Source organism: Carcharodon carcharias, chromosome 33, assembly GCF_017639515.1.
Source record: "Carcharodon carcharias isolate sCarCar2 chromosome 33, sCarCar2.pri, whole genome shotgun sequence".
Lineage (NCBI taxonomy): Eukaryota > Metazoa > Chordata > Chondrichthyes > Lamniformes > Lamnidae > Carcharodon > Carcharodon carcharias.
In genome coordinates, this window is record NC_054499.1 from 12,874,930 (window position 1) to 12,901,693 (window position 26,764).

Genomic DNA, 26,764 nt, shown 5'->3' on the forward strand with positions numbered 1-26,764 from the left:
GAATTGCTCACATGGTACCTCAGATAATAGGGAAGGGGTGGGGGGAGGAGGCCATTCAACCCTTCGGGCCTGTTCCGCCCAATATTGAATTAGGCCATGGTTGATCGTATCTTAACTCCACATACCCCCTTTGCCCCGTATCTCTTGATGTCTGCATCCAACAAAATTCTATTAATCTCAGCCTTGGAATTTCCAATTCACACACCCTCCCCAGCACCTCCCACCCCAGCTCTTTTGGGAGAGAGTATTCCAGATTTCCACTCCCCTTTGTGTGAAGGAATGCTTCCTGAGCAGCCTGGCTCGAAATTTAAGCTTCTGGCCCTTCACCTGGACTGTCCCCACCAAAGGAAATGGTTTCCTTCTATCACCCTGGCAATTTCTTTTAAGCATTTTAAATGCATCGATCTAATGATGCCTCAATCTTCCAAAACAGTGAAAGCCACATTTTTCCAAAAAGCAAAATACCGCAGGTTTTGAAAATCTGAAATAAAACCAGAATACCGGCAACACCCGAGCAGGTCCAGGCAGAGAGAAACTGAGCTAACGTTTCAGGTTGGTTGCCTTACGCCAGAACTGTTGAGTCTCGAAGTGCCCAATCGGAAGATGAAGTTTGGCAGGTCGTGAGTTCAAGTCCCGCTCTAGGGCTCGAGCACACCACAGCCGGGGGAGTGCTGCACTGTCGGAGGTGCTGTCTTTCAGATGAGACGTTACGTCGAGACCCCTCAGGCGGCCATCACAGATCTCTCAGCACCAGAACAGAGGAGTTCTCCCCGGTGTCCTGGCCAACATTCAGCCCTCAATCAACATCACCAAAAGCAGATTATCTGGGCATTATCACATTGCTGTTTGGGGGAGCTTGCTGTGTGCAAATTGGCTGTTGCGATTCCTACAACAGTGGCTACACTTCAGAGGTACTTCATTGGCTGTAAAGCACTTTGGGATGTCCGGTGGTTGCGAAAGCTGCTATGGAAATGCAAAGCTACTGTTCCTCGAGTTTCAGTAGAATAGCATTGAGAGTGCAAGTGGGCATTTATGCAATCCACCCTCTTAATTTAACCCTCCAATTCCTGGCATAATTCTGTTTGTGCTGCATCTCTGACCGGGTAGGTTCTGGGGGAAATGCAGAGAGCCAACAACAAGCTGGTTTGCTACTCCAGGCAACGCACAATGGGTTACAAGGGGTCGAGACTTGACTGGTTTTCAAATCAATTCCCTATGGTTCAGACTAATTTTAATAAACTATTGTCAGACTGGCAGCCCCCAACATTGAAGGCACTCATGAAGATGCCAAAGAAAAAAAAGTTCTTAACGAGTGATTGAGGTAACAAGAATATTGTTACATGTGGAAAACATGGCAGCCAACGTACACACAGCAAGCTCCCACAAACAGCAACATGATAGTGACCAGGTCACTTGGTTTAGTGATGTTGGTCGAGGGATAATATTCTCCCAAAGGTGCTAATGTTGCAAAGGCTGCGGCAATTGAGTGCATAATCTTGTTGTGGTTAAGAACAGCTGATAGGAATTGGAGAAAGGTTAGGGCACAGATATAAGAACCAGTTTCCACCTGTGAGGGGGAGAAATGGTGTGGAAGAGAAAAGTAGTCAGGACTTATGTTCTAGAGTCAGAGGTCTACAGCACTGAAAAAGGTCCTTCGGCCCATTGAGTCTGCACCAGTCAAACAAGTACCTAACTATTCTAATCCCATTTTCCAGCACTGGGCCCATGGCCTTGTATGCCATGGCATTGCAAGTGCACATCCAAATACTTAAATGTTATGAGGGTTTCTGCCTCTACCACCCTTTCAGGCAGTGAGTTCCAGATTCCCACCACCCTCTGGGTGAAAAAATTCTTCCTCCCATCCACTCTAAATCTGCTACCCCTTACCTTAAATCTATGCCCCCGGTTATTGATCCCTCCACCAAGGGGAAAAGTTCCTTCCTGTCTACCCGATCCATGCCCCTCATAATTTTATACACCTCAACCATGTCCCCCCTCAATCTCCTCTGCTCCAGGGAAAATAGCCTCAGTCTATCCAATCTCTCTTCATAACTAAAACTCTCCAGCACAGACAACATCCTGGTAAATCTCCTCTGCACTTTCTCTGTTGCAATCACATCCTTCCTATAACGCGTATTCCAGAACTGCACGCAATACTCTAGCTGTGGCCTAACCAGCGTTTTATACAGTTCCAGCATAACCTCCCTGCTCTTATGTTCTATGCCTCGGCTAATAAAGGCAAGTATCCCACATGCCTTCTTAACCACCTTATCAACCTATCCTGCTACCTTACGGGACTGGTGGACATGCACACCAAGGTCCCTCTGAGCCTCAGTACTTCCCAGGGTCCTACCATTCATCATGTATTCCCATGCCTTGTTTGTCCTGCCCAAGTGCATCACCTCACACTTATCTGGATTAAATTCCATTTGCCACTGACCAGCCTGTTTAGATCCCCCTGTAATCTAAGGCTATCCTCCTCACTATTTACCACCCCACCAATTTTCGTGTCAACTGCGAACTTACTGATCAACCCTCCTACATTCAAGTCTAAACCGTTTATATATACCACAAACAGCAAGGGACCCAACACTGACCCCTGTGGGATTCCACGGGACTCAAGTATCCAGTCACAAAAACACCCCTTGACCATCACCCTCTGCTTCCTGCCACTCAGCCAATTCTGGATCCAATTAGCCAAACTGCCTTGGATCCCATGGGCTCTTATCTTCATTATCAGCCTCCCATGCAGGACCTTATCAAAAACCATGCTGAAGTCCAAGTAGACTAGGTCAAATGCATTGTCCTCAACTACACACCTAGTCACCTCTTCAAAAAATTCAATCAAATTGGTCAGACATGACCTCCCCTTAACAAAACCACGCTGACTGTCCTTGATTAATCCCTGCCTCTCAAAGTGTAGATTAATTCCGTCCGTCAGAATTGCTTCCAATAGTTTCCCCACCACTGAGGTTAAACTGACTGGCCTGTAGTTCCCTGGTTTATCCCTTCCTCCCTTCTTGAATAACGGTACCACATTGGCTGTCCTCCAGTCCACTGACACCTCTCCTGTGGCCAGAGAGGTATTGAAAATTATTGCCAGTATCCCTGCTATCTCCTCCCTTGCCTCACTCAACAGCCTGGGATGCATTTCATCCTGGCCTGGGGATTTATCTACTTTTAAGCCTGCCAGTCCACTCAGAACCTCCTCCCTTTCTTTGCTAATTTCTTTAATGATATCACAGTCCTTCTGCCTGATTTCCATACCAACGTCGTCCCTCTCACTTGTGAACACCGAGACAAAGTATTCATTTAGAACCCTACCTACATCTTCTGGCTCCACACACAAATTACCACTATGGTCTTTAATGGGCCCTACTCTTTCCCTAGTTATCCTCTTAATCTTAATGCACTTGTAAAATAACTTTGGATTTTCCTCTATTTTACCTGCCAATGTTTTTTCATGCTGCCTTTTTGCTCTCCTAATTTCCTTTTTAAGTTCCCCCTACACATTCTATACTCCTCTAGGGCTTCTAGAGCCCTCGGTATCTGCCATAAGCCTCCCTTTTTCTCTGTGTCCAATCCTGTATATCCCTTGACATCCAAGGTTCCCTGGATTTGTTGGTCCCACCCTTTGTCTTTACTGGAATATGTTGGCCCTGTACGCTCCCTATTTCCTTCTTGAATGAGTCCCACTGCTCTGATGCAGATTTACTTAAAAGTAGCTGCTTCCAGTCCACTCTGACCAAATCATATCTGATTTTATTAAAATCGGCCTTCCCCCAATTGAGAACTCTGATTTCTGGCCCATTCTTGTGCTTTTCCATAACAACTTTGAATCTAACGAAGTTATGATCACTATCTGCAAAATGCTCCCCCACTGATATCTCTACCACTTGTCTGGCTTCATTTCCTAAAATTAAATCCAGGACCAACCCCTCTCTTGTAGGACCTTCTACATACTGGCTTAAAAAGCTCTCCTGGATGCATTTTAAGAAGTCCACTCCCTCTAAACCTATCACACTATGACTAACCCAGTTAATGTTGGGGAAGTTGAAAACCTCCACTATTACTATTCTATTATTTTTACACTTCTCTGAAATTTGCCTACATATCTGCTCTTCTATTTCTCTCTTATTGTTTGGGGGCCTATAGTACACTCCCAGCAATGTGATTGCTCCTTTTTTGTTTTTCAGTTCTACCCATATGACTTCATTTGAGGAGCCTTCTAAGATGTCATCCCTCCTTACTGCTGTAATTGATTCAATGATCAATATTGCAATACCCCTTCCTCTTTTACCTCCTTCCCTGTCTCGCCTGAAGTCCCCATATCCTGGAATATTGAGCCTGCCCCTCTCTCAACCATGTCTCTGTGACAGCAATGACATCATACTTCCATGTGTTAATTTGTGCCCTCGACTCATCTGCCTTATTTGTCAGACTCCTTGCATTAAAATAAATACCATCCAACCTTGCCAAACTCCCTTGTGCCTTAACTGGCCTATAATTTCTATGCCTTCCAAACTCACTTGCTCTCCCTTCTAGTGTAAACTGAGTAGAAACTGTGTGGGAGGGAAAAGTAGTCGAGACTTATGTTATACTGAGTAGAAACAGTGTGGGAGGGAAAAGTAGTCAGGTCTTATGTTACACTGGGCTTTGTGAATAACCCTATGTTGTAGTCAGACTGGCTCCAAATCCTTTCTTTGCCAGACAGATGTTCACCTGATTAACACATTAAGACATCGAGGAGAAAGCCCCCTGCTCTACTTCGAAATCGGTAACCTTTTTTTATGTCCACCTGAGAGGAGGAAAGCCTGTCTGGGGAGGGAGAAGTTAATGGAGGGACCCCACTGTTCTTGGTGCACCACTCTCCTCCCACCCAAAGAAATCCTATTTGTCTCTGAATGTGAACAGTATGTTTCATCACCACCAGCAACTTCAACGTTCACAATCCCTGTAGAGGCCTATAACTTTTTAACATAAGTTTGAACAGTTACTAGCTGAAAGAATGACATGCCAAGATTTCAACTTTTAAAACTTTTACTGTATCAAATGATTAAAACACTATTGCTTAAACACTAGTTTTGTTTCGTAGGCAACTTATGCTTTAAACTACAGAAAAGAACATTGCCCTTTTATTCATATATCACATCACACTTTCCATGAAATGACAGTCCTTACAGCAAACAGTTCACAGTTACTCCCAGTTTCCAATGGATTCCCGCATCCCCATTTTACTGAGTAGTAACTTTGAGTGACTGTCTCCAGGCACTTCCCTGAATTTTCGGAGAGTTTCCTAAATCCACTACAGCAGTAAAGCCTGTCCCAATGATTCTTCCTCTCTGGCCACATCAGAACGAATCCCCCAGAATCCTTAGAGGGCTGCAGGAGGCGTTTCCTTGAATAGAGACCATTTCCCTCCCACATCCAACTGTGGTAGTTTGCAAAGTCAAGCAGCTTCTTCTCTCTGCTGACCACACAAATTGTTTGATATATTATGAATATCTCTAGCTTTGCAGGGAAGCCTGTAACCTGCTCTAAAAAAACGGCTTGCCCTTCACTCTTTCCCATGGCAACATAAAATACATTAGCCTTGTATCCAAGTGGAAATGCTGCTTAGCTATTCTTGACCTCAACTCTCTTATCTTAGAAGTAACTGGACAGTTTGCAGCACAACTGTTTACAACCCAATACCTTCAACACCTTTCTGGGACTTTGGGAGACTCAGAGTCTACCTGTTGCGAACTCAGAGACTGCCACCATTGTCTCCAACTGTGAACACCTTATACCATCATCCCAGTAACACAATCTGGGCCTCTTTGATCTTCAACCCCATCCAAAAGACTGGCTGTCAAACAGACTTCAGAACAGGTCACATGACCTGCTCCACTTTACCTTAAATTAAAGACACGCCTCTAAAACATAACAATCTTATAAACCTCAATTGTAACAATGCATTCAAGAAGTGGGGTGAAAACTACTACCTAGCTAGTAGATACCAAGCAATATGTTTATGTTACAAATTAAATTGGTACTATGACAGGGGTTTTAGTGTTAAAAGAGGTGAAGTTCAAAGAGGTTGGTGATACATTGAGAATTTACATTCAATGAGCAGTGCTAGGTATAACTTTAGCAGTTGTGTGTGTGCAGAGCAGAGGTAATGTGAAATCAAAAGCAGCTGTAAGCCTCCAACCGGCTCCACAGGAACCAAAGTGAAAAGAACCTCATTTTGAATTCGTTGGGTGAAAATGCTTTGCCTGGTGTCTGGTTAAGTCTTTGGGTTGCTGTTGCCTTAATGGAGATTAGTTTGGGAATTTGTTAAAAGCTGTGATCGTAGTATTTTGTAGCCATGTGTATATATTTTCTAACATGTGTAAATTAATAAAACGTTTCATTTAGTTTAATGCAAAACCTCGAGAACTGGTGGTCAGATTCCTGGATTTAGAGTCGCATCTCAAACATAACACTTAAAATTCTAGGTTATGACAGTTGTTTAAAGTTTCCCTCTGGGATTTTTACATAACTCAGCTTTTACCGACTGCTTGGTCATAACACCAGCAATTCCTGCATCCAAAGAGTGAATGGGGAAAAGAAAGCAACATCCCTCTCACAAGTGTACGAGAAAGGGGAAAACAGTGAAACTTGGAAATAACTGGTGCTGGCTGAGCTGTTCTTGTTTACCTGGGCATGGAACTCCGGTTAGTACTGGTGTCAGTGGTACTGTTTTTTTGACCATTTTGAATGTTCTTTTTCCTGCTGCACGGCACATCAAGAGATTAATGTGAAAAAACTGACCATGGCTGTGCTCGCTTTTAATAGAGCTTTTTCTCTACCTCTGTGCATGCTGGGATAGCCCCACTTCCTGTTAGCATTGCATTACTTACTACTTCCTTTCCGTGGACAACAAGAGAAGGAATTGGGGGGGGGCAGAAAAATGGGGTCCTCAATCTGCCTTTTCCAAACCTCATCCAATTATCACAGGGATTACTCAATAACTCGAGGGAGGGAGGGAGGGAGGGGCAACCCCCCCCATGCCACCCCCCAGTCTCCCTGGCACTGAGCCTAATGAAGGCTGCACATCAGGCCATACACCGACTGCTGGCTGTTGACAGCCCAGACCTCTCACGTTAAGACCAGTCGTAGCCTCTGGTATTTGCCAGCGGGAGAAAATATCCTTCGAGGTGGAAATCTACAGATTGCAGAAACTCCAGGTGCAAAGAGAAACCTTCTGTGTAAACAAGTTATTCTTGATCAGAAGCACACGTGTGCAATATAAACAAAGATTCCACTTTCAGTATCTGAATCGTGTTGTAACTTGTCGCTGATACTACGAGTTTCATATTATTTAGGAGGACGGGAGTTGGGCTGGTTTTGGGAGGGGGTGAGGAAGGGAGGCCATTCAGCCCCTCAAGCCTGTTCCGCCATTCAGTTGGATCCGCACCCCAATTCCTTGCTTTCACTTCCCTCAATATCCTCAACCCGAGAAAATTCTGTAGCACCTCAACTCTGGAAATAGCAATTCTATCTATTGAGTTTGGCGATCAGCCATGATCATAATGAATGGCGGAGCAGGCTCAGAGGGCCGAATGGCCTACTCCTGCTCCTAGTTTCTATGAACTCTTCGGGCTTTCTTCGGGAGTGTGTTCTGGGTTTCCATTCCCCTTTGTGTGAAGAGTTGCTTCTTGACATCAAGCACCATGGATTAACAGTCCAGTAAAATGACCACTGTGCGTCTACGCTGTGGTCGTTGCTCTTCTGAACTCCACCCCACACATTTCTCCCCCCCACACCACCCCCCCCCCACTCCACCCACCTTGGTCCTTCCAAGCTCCGAGCACCTTGGGTTCCTCCATGCTCCCTCCTCCCTGTAACTTGAAGTCAAGACTCATTCTGCTGTTCTCACTGTGGAGTTCCTCGCCTCCCTCAATCTACTTTCCCTCCCTCCTGTCGTCTACAGGCCTCTGACTCCAAGCTACGTGCCACCCAACTGGATCGACCGCAACCTCTCCCCTGCGCACACTTGCTGTCCAGCCTCGAATGCCTCGGCCCTTCAACCTGGATTCTCAATTTAAAGGGAGATTTGCTGTGGCATGCGCGAGCTAATCTGTGAAGGCATCACAGTTGAGCTAACTCACACGAACATAAGAAATAGGAGGAATTGACCACAGGGCTTGTTAGCCCTGCCCCACCATTCAATACCGTCATGGCTGATCTTGGGCTTCAACTCCATTTTCCCGCCCGCTCCCCATATCCCTTAATTCCCTGAGACCCCAAAAATCTGTCTATCCCGGCCTTAAATGTATTCAACAATGGACCCTCTGGGGTAGAGAATTCCAAAGATTCACAACCCTTTGAGTGAAGAAATTTCTCCTCGTCTCAGTCCTAAATGATCGCCCCTCCCCTTATCCTGAGACTGTTTTTAGTTTCTCCTGACCAGCGGAAGTAACCATGGCGACACCCACACAGCCATGGGAACAGGAAGAGGCCATTTAGCCCCTCGAGGCTGTCCTCCCATTCAGTGAGGCCGTGGCTGTTCCGCGACCAAACTCTACATTTTTTTATTAATCATTTACAGGATGTGGGCGTCACTGGCTAGGCCCAGCATTTATTACCCGTCCCTAATTGCCCTTGAGATGGCAGTGGTGAGCCGTCTTGAACCGCTGCTGTCCATGTGGTGTAGGTACGCCAACAGTTCCAGGATTTTGACCCAGCGCCAGTGAGGGAACAGCGTTATTCCTTTTCCCCATATCCCTTCTAACCTTTGGTTGACTAAAGACTTATCACCCATGACAATGTTAGAATTGCAGGTCCCTTTAAGAGTTAAAGCAGGACAAGCTTCAGAGTGAGTGGAGAGCGGGTGATGCTCATTGAAGCCTGGGCTTAAGAGCTGAGGTTTTTCCACAGTAGAGGGGGTTTTGCTTCTGAACAGGGTGAGGATCCCGAAGGGAAGAGTGGGAATTGGTATTCATACAACGGGGAGGTGATGACGTAGTGGTAATGTCACTGGACTATTATGCCAGAGACCCAGGGTAATGCATTGGGAACCTGGGTTCAAATCTAATGGTGATGAGTCTGATGAGTGAGAATCTAATGATGACCAAGAAACCATTGTCGATTGTTGTAAAAACCTGTCCTTTGGGGAAGGAAATCTGCCATCCTAGCCTTGCCCGGACTGGCCCCCAAGTGACTCCTTGCCCATCCCAGCCCGGCCCACAAGCGACTCCAGGCCCACAACAAAGTGATTGACTCATAAATGCCCTCAGAACAAGAGAAATTAGGGGCAATAAATGTTGGCCTAGCCAGTGATGCCCACATCCAAATGAACAGAAAACAAACATAGGGTCTGGTCACAGTCAACCACGACCTCAATGAATGGCAGAACAGCCTCGAGGGGCTAAATGGCCTCCTCCTGTTCCTGCAGCTGTGTGGGTGCTGCCACGATTGCTGGTCGGGGGAAACTAAAAACATAGTCTCAGGATAATTACAGACAAAAACTATAATTTGACAAAAGAACGGTTATGATTCAGTCAACAGATATTCACCCACACTTTCAAAGGCAATCACTGGGCTGCACAGTGATCAGTAGTTGAAGCAAGGAACTGCGGATGCTGGAAATCCAAAACAAAAACAGAAACAGAAATACCTGGAAAAGCTCAGCAGGTCTGGCAGCATCGGTGGAGATGAGTAGAATTGACGTTTCGAGTCCTCATGACCCTTCAACAGAACTAAATAAAAATAGAGAAGGGGTGAAATATAAGCTGGTTTAAGGGGGGGGGGGGGTTGTTGTTGGGACAAGAAGAGCTAGGTAGAGGGCCAGTGATAGGTGGAGATAACCAAAAGATATCACAGACAAAAGAACAAAGAGGTGTTGAAGGTGGTGATATTATCTAAGGAATGTGCTAATTAAGGGTAGACAGCAGGACAAACAAGATATAGATAGACCTAGTGGGGGTAGGGTGATGGTGAAGGAATCGAAAAAGGCTAAAAGTTAGAGATAAAACAATGGATAGAAATACATTTAAAAAATAATGGAAATAGGTGGGAAAAGAAAAATCTATATAAACTATTGGAAAAAACAAAAAGGAGGGGGAAAATCGGAAAGGGGGTGGGGATGGAGGAGAGAGTTCATGATCTAAAATTGTTGAACTCAATATTCAGTCCGGAAGGCTGGAAAGTGCCTAGTCGGAAGATGAGATGATGTTCCTCCAGTTTGCGTTGAGCTTCACTGGAACAATGCAGCAGGCCAAGGACAGACATGTGGGCATGAGAGCAGGGTGGAGTGTTGAAATGGCAATTGACAGGGAGGTCTGGGTCATGCTTGCGGACAGACCGAACGTGTTCTGCAAAGCGGTCACCCAGTCTGCGTTTGGTCTCTCCAATATAGAGGAAACCGCATTGGGAGCAACGAATGCAGTAGACTAAGTTGAGGGAACGTTCCCTCCATGACACCCTGGTCCACTCCTCCATCTCCCCCTACACCTCAAACCCCTCCCACGGCACCTCCCCATGCAACTGCAGAAGATGCAACACCTGCCCCTTCACTTCCCCTCTCCTCACCGTCCAAGGGCCCAAACACTCCTTTCAAGTGAAGCAGCATTTCACTTGCACTTCCTTCAACTTAGTCTACTGCATTTGTTGCTCCCAATGCAGTTTCCTCTACATTGGGGAGACCAAACGCAGACTGGGTGACTGCTTTGCAGAACACCTTCGGTCTGTCCGCAAGAATGACCCAGACCTCCCTGTCGCTTGCCATTTCAACACTCCACCCTGCTCAACACAACAAAAACAGAATGACCTGGAAAAACTCAGCAGGTCTGGCAGCATCGGCGGAGAAGAGTTGACGTTTCAAGTCCTCATGACCCTTCAACAGAACTGCTGAAGGGTCATGAGGACACGAAACGTCAACTCTTTTCTTCTCCGCCGATGCTGCCAGACCTGCTGAGTTTTTCCAGGTCATTCTGTTTTTGTTTTGGATTTCCAGCATCCACAGTTTTTTGTTTTTATCCACTCTGCTCTCATGCCCACATGTCCGTCCTTGGCCTGCTGCATTGTTCCAATGAAGCTCAACGCAAACTGGAGGAACAGCACCTCATCTTCCGACTAGGCACTTTCCAGCCTTCCGGACTGAATATTGAGTTCAACAACTTTAGATCATGAACTCTATGCTGCAACCCCACTCCCTTTCTGATCCCCCTTTTTTCCAATAATTTATATAGATTTTTCTTTTCCCATCTATTTCCATTATTTTTAAATGTAGTTCCATCAATTGTTTTATCTCTACTTGTTAGCCTTTTTCGATTCCTTCACCTCACCCCCACTAGGGCTATCTGTACCTTGCTTGTCCTGCTTTCTACCCTTAATTAGCACATTCCTTAGATAATATCACCACCTTCAACACCTCTTTGTCCTTCTGTCTGTGACATCTTTTGGTTATATCCACCTATCACTGGCCCTCTATCCAGCTCTTCTTGTCCCAACAACACCTCCCCTTCAACCAGCTTATATTTCACCCCTTCTCTATTTTTAATTAGTTCTGTTGAAGAGTCATGAGGACTCAAAATGTCAACTGTGTTCCACTCCAACGATGGTGCCAGACCTGCTGAGTTTTTCATGGTATTTTTGTTTTTGTAGCAATTTGAGCTCTCTCCCTTCCCCCGCCCCTGCACTTTCTATTCCACACAAGCTGAAGAAAAGTGAATTGAGCCCCATTCGAGGCAACAGAGGCTTACTGGCATAGTTCTAAAGAGTGTGCAGGGACAGAGGGATGGACCTGGGTGTTCACGTGCATCGATCTGTGCAGGTCATCTTGGGAGGGTGGTTATCAAAGCACAAGTGACCTTGGGCCCCATAAATAGGGGTATTAAGTACAACAGCAGAAAAGTTACTCCGTACCTTTATAAAAAGGTCTGGTTAGGCACCGACTGGAGTGCTGCGTCCATTTGCAGTCGCTACACTTTGTAGCAAGTGTCTGCGAGAGGGTGCAGAAGAGAATTACCGATTAGTTCCAGGGATGGGTGGGATCTTTGGTTAGAAGCAAAGGAGTTTGAGGGGAGATTTGATAGAATGAGGAAAAGCGTTTTTGTTTTTTAAGCACAACGAGTGGTTAGGATGTGGAGTGCACTGCCTGAGGGTGTGCTGGACTGTTTGGTTACCGCACCGAAGGAAGCCATTCAGCCCATCGAGCCAGTGTCAACTCTCTGCTAGAGCAATTTAGCTAGGGCCACTCCTCCACCATAGCTCTGCAAGTATTTTCCCCTCAGCATCCAGTTTCCTCTTGAAAGCCATGATTGAACCTGCCTCCACCTCTCCCTCGGGCAGTGCATTCCAGATCCTAATCGCTCACTGCATAAAAAAGCATTTCCCCATGTCGCCGTGGCTTCTTTTGACAATCACCCTAAACCGGTATCCTCTGGTTCCTGACCTTGCTGCCAACAGGAACAGCCACTCTCTATATACTCTGTCTCTCTCCATCTCGATTTTGAACACCTCTAGCAAATTTCTCAACCTTTTCTTCTCGAACAAGAACCCCAGCTTCTCCAATCGATCCACATAACTGAAAAGTCCTCCTCATCATCAGTACCATCTCCAATGTCTTTTCTGCGCCAAACATCAGTCCTAAAGGAAACGATTCCCTCCTGTTTGGCACTGTGTCTCTCAGCATCTCCATAGCTGTGTCTCTGTCACACTGAAAGTGCTCAAGTGACATTCGTTGCAGTCAACTCTGTCATAAATGCCCCAGTGCTGTGGTCACGTAAAATGGCCACCATGAACAAAATGGCTGACTGATGGTTGTGGAATTTTATAGATTCTCAGAGAGCGAGAGAGAGAAGGAAAGAGCGAGAGAGAGAAGGAGAGAGCGAGAGAGAGAAGGAAAGAGAGAGCAAGGAGGAAAGAGAGAGGAGGAAAGAGAGAGGAGGAAAGAGAGCGAGAAGGAAAGAGAGCGAGAAGGAAAGAGAGCGAGAAGGAAAGAGAGCGAGAAGGAAAGAGAGCGAGAAGGAAAGAGAGCGAGAAGGAAAGAGAGCGAGAAGGAAAGAGAGCGAGAAGGAAAGAGAGCGAGAAGGAAAGAGAAAGAAAGAGTGAGCGAGAGAGTGAGAAGGAAAGAGAGAGAAAGAGCGAGAGAGCGAGAAGGAAAGAGAAAGAGAGAGAGAGAGAGATGGAAAGAGAGAGAAGGAAAGAGAAAGAAAGAAAGAGAGGACATAGACCAAGCGAATGAGAAGGCAGATTCAATCATGACATTCAAAAGGGAAGCGTATCATCAGAAAAGAAAAATTTGCAGGCCATGGGGAAAAGGTGAGGCCAGTGCGCTTAGGTGAGTTGCTCTTGCAGAGAGCAGGAACAAACGTAAGAGGCCAACCGGTCTCCTGTGCTGTAACTGTTCTATGACTCTAGGTGTACAAGATTACAACAGAGTTAGATAAATTAGACAAAGAAAAGCTAATCCCATTAGCTGATTGCACAAGGATTGGAGACAGAGATTTAAAGTTTTGAGCAAGAGGTGCAAATGTGGGTGAATATGAGGGAAGATTTTTTTTAAAAAAACACCGAGTGGTAACGAGCTGGCACTCACTACCCACGATGGGGGTGGAAGTGGGGATCAGGAATGATTTCAAAAGGAAATCGGATGGATTCTTGAGGGAAATAAACTCGCAGGGATAGAGTGGGGGTGTGGGGAGGGGATGGGGATGGGACCGAATGGATTAATCTACAGAAGGCTGGTGGGATGGACTCATATGGGCTGAATGGCCTCCTTCTGTACAGTAAAGTCCTGCCATTCGCGGGGGGGGGGGGGGGAAGTCACCTTCCCAGGAAGCTTTGCAAAACGGCGATATTGCGAACGATAAACATACTTTGCAATGGGAGTCAATTAGATAGGATGGCCGGGACCTAGAATTTTACCTGTATAAAAAGGATCAAAGGCAATAAAAACTATGTTTTTAATAAACGTGAAGAGAAATTTACTGGAGGGGTTGTTTAATAAAATGAGAAAAATGTAAAATCTGTCACACACTTGACGGTGGAGGTGGACTGTAATCAGCAGCAACGAGGAGCACTCGCGCACAAACAACAGCAGACGACTCACATGCCGTGAGTACTTTCTACCGCAGGGAGTATGTTGCGGATACCTTCCTTTTTTTATAAAAAAAAGCTTACTTTGGCAGCTTTCCTTTTTTGCGGCATTCTCTGAAAATTTACTTTTTATTTTCCAAACTGCGGCTGAGTGGATATTCGGACCCACAGTGGGTGGCGGACAAAGACTTTTGCGCGGATAAGCGAATTCGCAAAAGTGGGGAGTCGCAGAGGGCGAGACCTTACCGTACTTGTAAATAACGCCTGTCACGTTCTATGGGTTGTACAAAATAGCAGGAAAAAAAAATGATCTTAATGCAATAAGGCCAAGGTATCCGCCATGCATCAGTGGGGAGCACTCTCGCCTCGGAGTTGGGAGGTCACAGTTTCAAGGCCTACTGCTGAGGCACGAGCAGACAATCCAGGCCAGCACTGAGGGAGTGCTGCACGTCAGTGGTGCCGTCCTTTGGTCGAGACGTTAGGCCGAGGAACCCCCCCCCCCCCAAACCCGTCTGTGCGGATATGATTCCGTGGCATTACCGTAAGAGCAGGGGAATTCTCCCCGGTGTCTTCATTCATATTTATCCCTCAGTCCGCATCGTAGAAAATCATATTATCTGGTCACTGTCACGTTGCGGATCTGCCTGTGTGCAAATTGGCTGCCGTGTTTCCTAATTTACACTTCGAAAAGAAATTCACCGGCTGCAAGTTGCTTTGGGAGAAGTCCCATTGCAAAGGTGCTACAGGAACACAATCTCTAGAAGAAAATTTCTTCAACATTTTCCTACAAAAATTTCTTCAGTACGGAATATAGCCCAGAGTGTGGCAGCGGGTGGTGGGGGAAAATAAAGGAACAATGCCATCAGGGACCAATGCAGAGGAATAACCAGCAGGATAATTAGCTCAGAAGTTACTCAAGGTCTTGTTGTTAACACTTCCCCATAGCTGAAAAACAGTCTTCCCCCCACCTCACCCCCACTAGGGGTATCTGTCACTTGCTCGCCCTGCTTTCTACCCTTAATGTCCCCATTAGCACATTCCTCAGCTAATATCACCACCGTCAACACCCCTTTGTCCTTTTGTCTATGACATATTTGGCAATCGCTTCTTTGCCTCCACCTATCACTGGCCCCCTTTCCAGCTCTACCTGTCCCAGCCCCCCCTCTACCAGCTTATATTTCACCTCATTTCTATATGTCTTAGTTCTGATGAAGAGTCACACGGACTCGAAACGTTAACTGTGTCCCTCTCCGCAGACGCTGTCAGACCTGCTGAGTTTTTCCAGCTATTCTTGTTTTTGTTTCAGATTTTCAGCATCAGCAGTATTTTGCTTTTATCTTAAAGGGGCAGGCCTGGCTAACAACTAGTCACTGTAACTGCACTTAAACAACAACAACTTATATTTATATTACGCCTCTAACATAATAAAATATCCCAAGGTGCTTCACTGGAGCCACATAATAGCGAGCCACATAACACCATGCCACATAAGGAGATGTTAGATCAGTGATCAAAAGCTTGGTCAAACGATAGTCTCTTCAAGGAGTTAGAGAGGCGGAGAGGTGTAGGGATGGAATTCCAGAGCTTGGGGCCTAGACAACTGAAGATACAGCCACTAATTGTGGAACAATTATAATTGGGGGGGTGCACAAGAGGCTGGAATTAGAGGAACCCAGAGATCTCGGAGGGTTCCGAGGCAGGAGGAGATTACAGAGATGGTGGAGATTGGGGGGGGGGCGAGGCCAAAGGGGAATTTGAAAACAAGGACGAAAATTTTAAAATCAAAATTATTCAAGGTCAAAATTATTCAAAATCATGAGGGTTCCAGATGGAGTAGAAAGGGGAAAAGCTGTTCCCATTGTTGGAGGGATCGAGGAGAGGGCACAGATTAAAGGTAATTGACAAAAGGAGGAATGGAGACACAAGGAGAAACTTTTTCACACAGCGAGTGGTTAGGATCTGGAATGCGTCGCCTGAGTGTGTGGTGGAGGCAGGTTCAATCGAGGTATTCAAGAGGGAATTGTTTCGTTATTTGAAAAGAAAGAATGTGCAGGGTTATGCGGAGAAGGAGGGGCAGCTGGCACTAGGTGAATTGCTTATTTGGAGAGCTGGCGCGGAGACAATGGGCTGAATAGCCTCCTTCTGTGCTGTAACAATCCTATGATTTTGTGAAGATGTTGCTTTACTGGGATGTAGCTCAGCAAGCGCAGGGGTGATAGGGGAGCGGGATTTGTGGTGTGTTAAGGTACAGGTAGCAGAGTTTTGGATGACCTCGAGTTTACGGAGGGTTGACCGGTCAGGAGTGTGTTGGAATAGTCAGGACCAGAGGTAGCAAAGGCCAGGACCACGGTTTCAGCAGCAGATAAGCTGAGACAGGGGCAATGTCAAGTGACATCCTGGAGGCGGGAATAGGGAGTCTCGGTGATGGCACGAACGTGCGGTCGGAGCTCATCTTAGGATCAAACGTGGCGCCAAGGTTGCAAACTGACTGGCTTAATCTCAGACTGTTGCCAGGGAGACGGATGGGGTCGCTAGCTAGGGAACAGAATTTGGAGCAGGGATCGAAAACAACGGCTTCCGCCTTCCCAAAGTTTAATCGGAGAAAATTTCAGCTCATCCAGTACTGGATGTCGGATAAGCAGTCTGATAACTTAGCGACAGTGGGGGAGTCAAGAGAGGTGGCAGTGAGGTAGGGCTGGGTGTCGCTAGTGTACATGTGGAGAGTAACATTGTGCTTTTAGATAATGTAGCCAAGGGTCAGCATGTAGAGGAACAGGAGGAGGCCAAGGATAGACCAAAACATAAAAACAAAAAAACTGCGGATGCTGGAAATCCAAAACAAAACAGAACTGTCGAAGGGTCATGAGGACTCGAAACGTCAACTCTTTTCTTCTCCGCCGATGCTGCCAGACCTGCTGAGTTTTTCCAGGTAATTCTGTTTTTGCCAAGGATAGACCAACCTGTTAATACCAGTGCAGGAAATCACCTCGTCCGTAAATAATAGGTGGCTGCCTCCTGCCAACCTCTTTGGATCTTGATTTTGTTCAGTGACTTAAGGGTGGAATTGTGGCTGTGCCATTCTTTCCAGCATTAACCGAGGCTTTCTGGTACATGTTGATTGCTCATAATTCTTGTAAAGCATTTTTAAAGGAGTTTGCAGGATGCAAGGCCATTGTCAAGGCTTGTTCAGTGGTTGCACAGCTGAACTGAGCAACGCAGCTATTGTGAGGTGTGTGTGAGTACGCAGCTGTGCCTTTTCAAGTACTCGAAGGGGAAAAATTTGCAGGGCGATGGGGACGGAGCAGGGGGCTGGTGGAACTAATAGGATAGCTCTTGCAAAAAAAGCCAGCAAAGGCGCGATGGGCTAAATGGCCTCCTTCTGTGCAGAATGACTGCACACGGCAGGATGAGTAGATGTGCTGATTGGCACCTTGCACGTGTGGGCAACCAAGTATCGCTTTTAAAAAGCCGGATTTCATTCAGAGTGGAAGAGTGAGATTCCGCCAAGAGCTAATGCCTGTGCAATTCTCAAACGTGTTGAGGCCTGAGCTGGCCCCAGCAGCCTCGAAGCCTCTTCAATGTCAAGGTTGGCTTGTGGTTGAAACTGTCCCAGATCAAACCGAGATTCCTGGCATTGCCCAAAAGCAGCAAACAGGGCGAGTCAGGAGTGTTCTTCTGCGTTAAGGTTTAAGGTGTAATTGCAATGTTGAACCACTTGCATTGCTTAACAGTAGCACTTTAAGTTAGCCTACGTATTCCAATGCTGTCCTATCAAACATTCCAACTTCCATAAACTTGAGCTCCTCCGAATCTCTGCTACCCATATTCTAACTCGCACTGGGTCAGCTCCTGTTCTCCCTCCGTATGTGTTCAATGACTTACGTTGGCTCCCATCAGGAACTGTCTCGATTTAAAAATTCAGATCTTTGTTTCCAAATCCCTCCATGGCTTCATCCCCTCCCTATCTCTGTAATCACCTCCATCCCCAGGCAGCTGAAGGCATGGTCTATGCTGAGGAGGTTGGGGGGGTGGCGGAGATCCTCTGAGGTCTCTTGCGTTCGTCCGAATCTGGCCTCATGTGCTTTCCACGATTTCCATCGCCTCACAATTGGGCAGCCATGCCTCCAGCTGCCTGGGCCCTAAGCTCTGGAATTCCCTCCCTAAACCCTTCTGCCTCTCTCTCCTCCTTAAAACCTACCCTCTTTGACCAAACTTTTGGTCCCTGACTTAAATATCTCCTGTGTGTCTTGGCATCAAATTTGGATGATAAACGCTCCTGGGAAGCACCTTGCGACATTAAAGGCACTATATAAATGCAAGTTGTTGAGATAATTAAATCTTCCCATTCTATTACTTTTCCTTAGCAAAAGGGGCAGGTGTCGAGGGTGTGGGGAGGCAAAAGAGGGGGGGCAGATAGACCGAGATATCTAAAATTCAAAAAGGAGAACGACATTCAGGCCATCGTGAATGCACCAGCTCGCCAAATGAGCCACGCACCTAGTGCCACTCTCCCGTCTACTGCCCATAACCCTTTCTGGATAATAATCCAAAGCCCTCTCGGGTCCCTCTCTGCCTCCACCCCACTCCCAGGCAGCGCATTCCAGATCCTAACTGCTCGCTGCGTGAAAAAGTTTCTCCTCGTGTCTCCATTGCTTCTTTTGCCAATTACCTTAAATCGTGTCCTCTCGTTCTCGATCCTTCCACCAATAGGAACAGTTTCTCCCTGTCTGCTCTGACTAGATCTCTCATGATTTTGGACACCTCGATCAAATCTCCTCTCAACCTTCTCTTCTCCGAGAACAGTCCCAAGTTCTCCATAACTGAAGCCCCACAACCCTGGGGAACCATTCTCATGAATCTTTTCTGCACTCTCTCTAATGCTTTCACATCCTTCCTAAAGTGCGGTGCCCAGAACTGGACACAATACTCCAGTTGAGGCCGAACCAGTGTTCTATACAAGTTTAACATATTCTCCTTGCTCTTGTACCCTATGAGCCCATTAATAAAGCCTCAGATACTGTATGCTTTACTAACCACACTGTCAACCTGCTGCCTTGCCACTTTCAATGACTTATGCACATATACATCCAGGTCCCTCTGCTCCTGCATTCCCTTTAGAATTAAAATTAAACTGTGGAACTCAGCAAAACACTAAGTTATGATGTGTCCTATAATGACAACAGCTCTAAGAACAGCCTTTTCTTTCTCTTCAACCCCATGAATATTCAGACACAGAACAGCAACAAGCAAGGTAGCTAAACCAACACAGAACTCAGTTGCTCGGGCCTGATTGTACACCAGAATAACACAATTTGACAAGAGCATGTGGCTCACTGGTCATGGACAGGACACTCCGGATAGACAGGCTTGTCAAGCATAACGAGTTATATTTCCAAAAATACCTTTAATACAGTAGAAATGCAGGTAACAAATGTGTTATCAAATAACATTCTAGGACAGGTGACCAATAGCTTGGTTTAAAGGAACATCTTAAAGGAAGGAAAGAGTGAGAGAGAGAGAGAGGCGGAAATGGCTTAGGAGGGAATTCCAGAGTTTTAGGGCCCCAGGCAGCTGTAAACTCAGCCGTCAATGGTGGAGCGATTAAAATCGGGAACACAGAAGAGACTGGAATGAGAGGACCTTTCTGTAAATACTGACCCACACTCCCTGGGGACCCCTGTAAATATTGACACACACTCCCTGGGGACCCCCATAAATACTGACACACACTCCCCGGGGACCCCCGTAAATATTGACACACATTCCCCGGGGACCCCCGTAAATACTGACACACACTCCCCGGGAACCCTCTAAATACTGACCCACACTCCCCGGGGACCCCTGTAAATACTGACACACACTCCCCGGGGACCCACCTGTAAATACTGACACACACTCCACAGGGACCCCCTGTAAATACTGACACACTCCCTGGGACCCCCTGTAAATACTGACACACACTCCACAGGGACCCCCTGTAAATACTGACACACTCTCCCCGGGACCCCCCCCCCCCTATAAATACTGACACACATTCCACAGGGACCCCCTGTAAATACTGACACACTCCCTGGGACCCCCGTAAATATTGACACACACTCCCCGGGGACCCCCGTAAATACTGACACACACTCCCCGGGGACCCACCTGTAAATACTGACACACACTCCACAGGGACCCCCTGTAAATACTGACACACACTCCACAGGGACCCCCTGTAAATACTGACACACTCCCTGGGACCCCCTGTAAATATTGACACATTTATACATGTCACAACTAGGGAAAAAGAGCACTATGAAATGATCAGCCGAGTTTAATCAGTCAACAGAGCAACCGGAGCTCATGAGCGGATATTCGACCAGTGAGTCAGTCCTTCAGATGTCCCACGCTCTTGCTGTGCGATATTCTTAAGAGCAGACCACCCCTTCCCCTCTTTATAAAGTTTTAAAACCATTAATCTCTTGGCAGGGCTTATATCCCTTCCCTCCCTCCCCCTGGGGTGGGTTGATTCCGGCAGGCAGGAGGGCTGCTCCCCCCGCCCATTCCCGACGCGCCAAAGGGAGTGAGTGGACGGCTATTCGACTCTGGGAGGAAGACACGGCGCCCCTTTCCCGACCCTACAACCACCCCCAGGGTTTATTTTTAAGGCAAAACTCCCACCTCTCTCTCTCTCTCTGTGTGTGGCTCAGATCCCAACTCCTCGCAATGAGCAGAAAAAATTAGAGTACAAACTGGGCTACTCCCTCGAGTCCCCCATACATCACACTGTCGAAAAAAAAGCTTCTCCCTCCATCTCCCGCTAATTCGAGGTATTCCCAAGGGAAGACGTGACCCTTGGATGCACTCAAAAAAATCTAGGGTCCACCAAAACATGTTCCTCAGCTCCAGAGCCGCCTCCCTCCCTCACCGAAAATGCTTCTCCAACTTTGTACATTTCCTGGAAACCACCAACCTCCCCCCCAACCCCCCCCTCTCCTCCCCTCTCTCTCTGTGTGTCAATATCCGGATCCCGCAACATTACTGAATTTCTAGTATCTAGCTGAAAAGCAAAATAATTTAAAAGAAATAAAAAATCTTACAACCAATGGCATCTTACCTCCTCGTACATGGTTCCAAGCTGCACAGCCAACTTTCCGATCGAAACAAGGGAGCAGAGGTTATTCAGGAATAAAGCAGCTTTTCCTGTAACTAAATCATCCTCTTTTCCTTCCCCCCCCCCCCCCTTTTCCTCTCTCTCTCCTTCTCTCTCTGACAGAAAGGATTGTTCCAGTAAATGGTGGAAGAGAGAGAGGGTGAAATCCTTCTGAGTTTGCCTCTTGGGAAGAGAGGGTAGGATTTGAGCTATACAGAGACGGTGAGGGCGGACTCTGCAGTCACTTGCATTTGGGATTTTTCCATGTGTGTCCAGCAGAGGTGTGTTGAAGGAAACGATACGGGACCTACCTCTGGTGCATGTGACTGCCACAAGCAATTGCTTGAGAGTTAAGGGAAATACATGTGGATGAAACACTGACTCTCAAATCCTTATCGAGGGGGTGGTGGGTGGGGTTAAAACAAATAAACGATTTGCAGTCAGGCACAAATATTTAACAGTGTTGGGAGTTTAGCAGAAGCTGAAGTATTCCTTATCAGGAAAGGCTGGAAAGGGATTGGGGAGCTCACCTGGCCGGGGGGGTGGGGGGCGGGGGTGGATGGGGCTGCCAACCCTCCCGGCTTGACCAGCCTGCAGAATAGCTGCTGTGCCCGATCCCTGGAGGTAAAACCAGAGAATGAATGGTTTAAAGCAGCAGCGCTGAAAGACCGCTCGGCCCGTCTCGCACCCAGGCTGGCTCTCCCAACAGAGCAGCAACAGCCAGTCCATCATTCCCCCTCCCCCTTTGCATTCATTCATGGGATGTGGGGTATCGCTGGCTGGGCCAGCATTTATTGCCTCATCCCTAATTGTCCCTGGTTCAGAGGGGCACTTAAGAGTCAACCACATTGCTGTGGGTCTGGAGTCACATGTAGGCCAGACCAGGTAAGGATGGCAGATTTCCTTCCCTAAAGGGGATTAGTGAATCAGATGGGTTTTTAATGGTAAAAGTCCGTTCTGTTGAAGAGTCATACGGACTCGAAACGTTAACTGTGTCCCTCTCCACAGATGCTGCCAGACCTGCTGAGTTTTTCCAGGTATTTTTGTTTTTGTTTTGGGTTTTTAATGGTCATCGTTAGACTTTTAATTCTAGATTTTTAACATTGAATTCAGATTTTATCACATGGAGGGATTCAAACCCAGATTACCCTGGGTCTTCTGGATTTGCTAATCCAGTGACATCCACCTCCTCCTCCTCCTCCTCTTCTTCCTCTTCCTTTTCCTCCTCCCCTTCCTCCTCTTCTTCCTTTTCCTCTTCCTCTTCCTCCTCTTCTTCCTCTTCCTTTTCCTCCTCCTCCTCTTCCTTTTCCTCCTCCTCCTCCTCTTCCTCCTCTTCTTCCTCTTCCTTTTCCTCCTCCTCTTCCTCCTCTTCTTCCTCTTCCTTTTCCTCCTCCTCCTCTTCTTCCTCTTCCTTTTCCTCCTCCTCCTCTTCATTTTCCTCCTCCTCCTCCTCTTCTCCCTCCTTTTCCTCTTCCTCCTCTTCCTTTTACTCCTCCTCTTCCTCCTCCTTTTCCTCTTCCTTTTACTCCTCCTCCTCCTTTTCTTCTCCCTTCTCCTCTCCCTCCTCTCCCTCCTCTCCCTCCTCCTCCTCCTCTTCCTCCTCCTCCTCTTCCTCTTCCTTCTCCTCTTCCTCCTCTCCCTCCTCCTCTTCCTCCTCTCCATCCTCCTTTTCTTCCTCTCCCTCTTCCTCTTCCTTTTACTCCTCATCCTCTTCCTCCTCCTTTTCCTCTTCCTTCTCCTCTTGCTCATTTTCCTCTTCTTCTTCTTCCTTTTCCTCTCCTTCCTCTCCCTCTTCTCCCTACTCTTCCTCCACTTCTTCCTCCTCTTCCTCCTTTTCACACACCACCCCCCCCTCCCCGAGGCATCTCTCCACTTCCCTTTTGAAAGCTATGTTTGAACCTGTCTCCACCGCACTCTCAGGCAGTGTCTTCCAAATGGTCATCACGTGCATAAAAAAAGATTTTCTCACGTCGCCTTTGGGGGTGTGTTTTTTTTTTGCCATTTACCTTACATGGTGCCCTCTGGTTCTCAACCCTTCCAGCAATGGGAACAGTTGCTATCTGCTCTGCTTTGGCTCCTCACAATATTGAACACCTCCACGAAGAAGCTTCTCAACTTTCTCTTCTCTAATCCCAACGGGTTGGGCTGTTAGGGGTAGGTGGTGGCGTAATGGTATTGTCATGGGGCTAGTGTTACAGTAGACCCATGGTAATGCTCTGGGGATCTGAGTTCAAATCCCACTCCATGATAAATGGTTGAGATTTGAATTCAATAAAAAAAAACAATCTAGAGTCAAAAGTCTAATGATGACAGTGCAATCATTTCTAAAACCCACTTGGTTCACTAATCCCTTTTAGAGAAAGGAATTCTGTCGTCCTTACCTGGTCTGGCCTACATGTGACTCCAGACCCACAACAATGTGGTTGACTCTTAAAATGCCCTCTGAACAAGGGGCAATTGGGGATGGGCAATAAATACTAATCCAGCCCACATCCCATGAAGGAATAACAAAGAAACATTTTTTAGAAGTTTTTTTTGTCATTTTCTTTCAACATTTCCCTTCATTAGATATAAAAATGTTGAAAATGGGGGGAGTTGGGAGGGAAGGATGGGGGGGGAGGCTGTTTGGCTGACAGTCAAGCATCATTCAATTGGGTAATGAGTCAAAACAAAAACAGAATCACCTGGAAAAACTCAGCAGGTCTGGCAGCATCGGCAGAGAAGAAAAGAGTAGTGAGTCTTGTTGCTTTCCAACTGGTGTAGGAAGGCCGTACGTCACAAGGATGGATGTGTTGGTGACTAATGGCTGGAGCATGGGGAGTCATGTGATGAAACCTCCAGGAATACCTTTAAGCACAGTTGGCAACCCCATTGGAAAGAGACAGCTGAGGGGTGAGGGGAGTTTTAAATTATAAAGGGGTTTGATATAGAGAAGATAGGTAGATCTATGGGTAGATGTAGAGAAGATATTTCCGCTTGTGCAGGGGAAGACCAATAGGGGCCAGGAATATAAGATAGTCACTAATAGGGAAGTCAGAGATACTTTAGACAGAGTGTTGAGAATGTGGAACTCGTTACCACAGGGAGTGGTTGAGGTGAATATTGCTGACACATTTAAGGGGAAGCTGGATGAGCATGTGAGAGAGAAAGGAATAGAAGGGTACGGTGGTGGGGTGAGATGAAGGGAGGGTGGGAGGAGGGTCACATGGAACATGAGCACCAGCACGGAGCAGATGAGCCAAGTGGCCTGCTTCTGTGCTGTGCATTCCATGAAATTTGGAAAGGATATTTCTAATGGGGTTATTATTTTAAGAACGTTTCGTGACTATTAAATTGCGCGGCTGAGGGAAAGGCCTTTCGTAAAGGTCACGATGAGGGTTGTGGGCAAAATTCAGGAACATGTCATTTGTGCAATTTGTGTTTTAGAAGGCTGTGTTTTGTAAGAGGTAGGAAAAAATGGAGAATGCAACCCTGAGGTGAAGGAAGTAGGAGATTGGTACAATGAGTGCAGATTTCAACACAACATCTGGGCATTGTGGAAGTGTGTGTACATTCTGAAAAGGAACAAGTCGGGGGAGGGGGAGGATGTTTCAGAGAAGCAGGGACCGCAGTTGGATTGATCAGAAAGGAGGCTGCGATAGTGAGAGGGAGGTTGGAGGCAGTTTTTAAAAATTCATTCAAGGGATGTGGGCATCGCTGGGTACACCAGCATTTATTGCCCATCCCTAGTTGCCCTTGAGAAGATGGTGGTGAGCTGCCCTCTTGAACCGCTGCAGTCTGCGTGGTGTAGGTACACCCACAGTGCTGTTAGGAAGGGAGTTCCAGGATTTTGACCCAGCGACAGTGAAGGAACAGCCAATATATTTCCAAGTCAGGATGGTGAGTGGCTTGGAGGGGAGTTTCCAGATGGTGGTGTTCCCATCTATCTGCTGCCCTTGTACTTCTAGATGGTAGTGCTAGTAGGTTTGGAAGGTGCTGTCTAAGGAGCCTTGGTGAGTTCCTGCAGTGCATCTTGTAGATGGTACACACTGTTGCTACTGTGTGTCAGTGGTGAAGGGAGTGAATGTTTGTGGATGAGGTGCCAATCAAGCAGGGCTGCTTTGTCCTGGATGGTGTCAAACTTCTTGAGTGTTGTTGGAGCTGCACTCATCAAGGCAAGTGGAGAGTATTGCATCACACTCCTGACTTGTGCTTGTAGATGATGGACAGGCTTTGGGGAGTCAGGAGTTACTTACCGCAGAATTCGCAGCCTCTGACCTGCTCTTGAAGCCACAGTATTTATGTGGCTGGTTCAGTTCAGTTTCTGGTCAATGATAATCCCCAGGATATTGTCCCTCTGTGTTTAATTTCACAGGCTGCTAGGACACAGAAGGAGGCCATTATGCCCATCATGCCAGTGCCAGCTCTTTGAAAAGTGCCATCCAATTAATCCCACACTCCCCCTTGCTGCTCTTACCCTGTTAATCTTTCCCCTTCGAGTATTTATCCAATTCCCGTTTTAAACATTACTGTTGAATTTGCTTCCATCTCCCCCTTCAGGCACAACAATTCACTGAGTAACAAATATGTTGCCTCATATCCCCCTCTGGCTCTTTGGCCAAATAGTTTTCAATGTGTCCCCCTGGTTATCAACCCTCCTGCCACTGGAAATAATTTCTCCTTATTTACTCTATCAAATCCCTTCATGATTGTGAACGCCTCAATTAAATCTCCTCCCGACCCTTCTTTGCCCTCAGGAGAACAGCCCAAGCTTTCTCTAGTCTCTCTGCGCTAACTGAAGTTTCCTCATCCTTGATACTATTGTATTCCAGGCATGGATATACAGATCAGGAAAGGATTGACAGGCTCCATCACTATTCTCCTGAAAAAAGGCTGAGGGCATGAATGAATAGAGCGCGGAAAAATTCTGAAAGGTTTTGATAGGGCGGATACAGAGAGAATATTTCCTCTTGTGGGGAAGAGCATAACTAGAGGCCATTAATAGAAGATAGTCACCAGGAAAATCCAATTGGGAATTCAGGAGAAACTCCTTTACCCAGAGAATGGTGAGAATGTGGAACTCGCTCCCACAGGGAGTGGTTGAGGTGAATAGTTTGGATACATTTTAGGGGAAGTCATGGTGACCAGGAAACTATTGTCAATTGTCATGGAGTCACATGTAGGCCAGACTAGATAAGCATGGCAGATTTCCTCCTCTAAAGGATATTAGTGAAGCAGGTGGGTTTTTATAACAATCAGTGATAGTTGTCACAGTCACCATTATTGTAAAGGACATATCTTTTTATTTCTGTTGGACTGTGGATTAAAATTACAATGGCTGCAGTTTGAGGGGTCTGTCTATTGGAACAGTGTGAGGGATATATACAATGTTGCTGTCCTGGAACAGAGTGTGCCATGAAAGACAGGATGGTGCCGAGGAGGAGTCTAGTCCAATGGGGAACTGTCCGGCAACAACATTTTAATTGGGTCCTGACCAGGTGACCAGTGTTTGTGTGAGAGCAGTGCAGCAGAATAGCTCCTAACCTGAAAGGAAAAAAGACCTAAAACCTCTCTCTCCTGTGT

The 26,764-nt window shown here is 46.7% G+C and overlaps 1 protein-coding gene across 4 annotated transcripts in view; it reads right to left on the reverse strand.

Moving 5' to 3' along the window:
- LOC121272329 (rho guanine nucleotide exchange factor 15-like) overlaps positions 1 to 21,528 on the reverse strand; it is a 64,143-nt gene extending 42,615 nt beyond the window's left edge. For 2 of the 4 annotated variants that reach the window (XM_041178946.1, XM_041178947.1), the window contains exon 1: positions 21,167 to 21,525. In XM_041178946.1, the coding sequence (XP_041034880.1) occupies positions 21,167 to 21,178 (12 nt within the window). In that variant the 5' untranslated portion in view covers positions 21,179 to 21,525. Of the gene's footprint in view, positions 1 to 21,166 lie in introns of all 4 variants that reach the window. The other 2 variants (XM_041178950.1, XM_041178948.1) reach the window with 2 other exon arrangements.
- Positions 21,529 to 26,764: the final 5,236 nt, after the last annotated feature.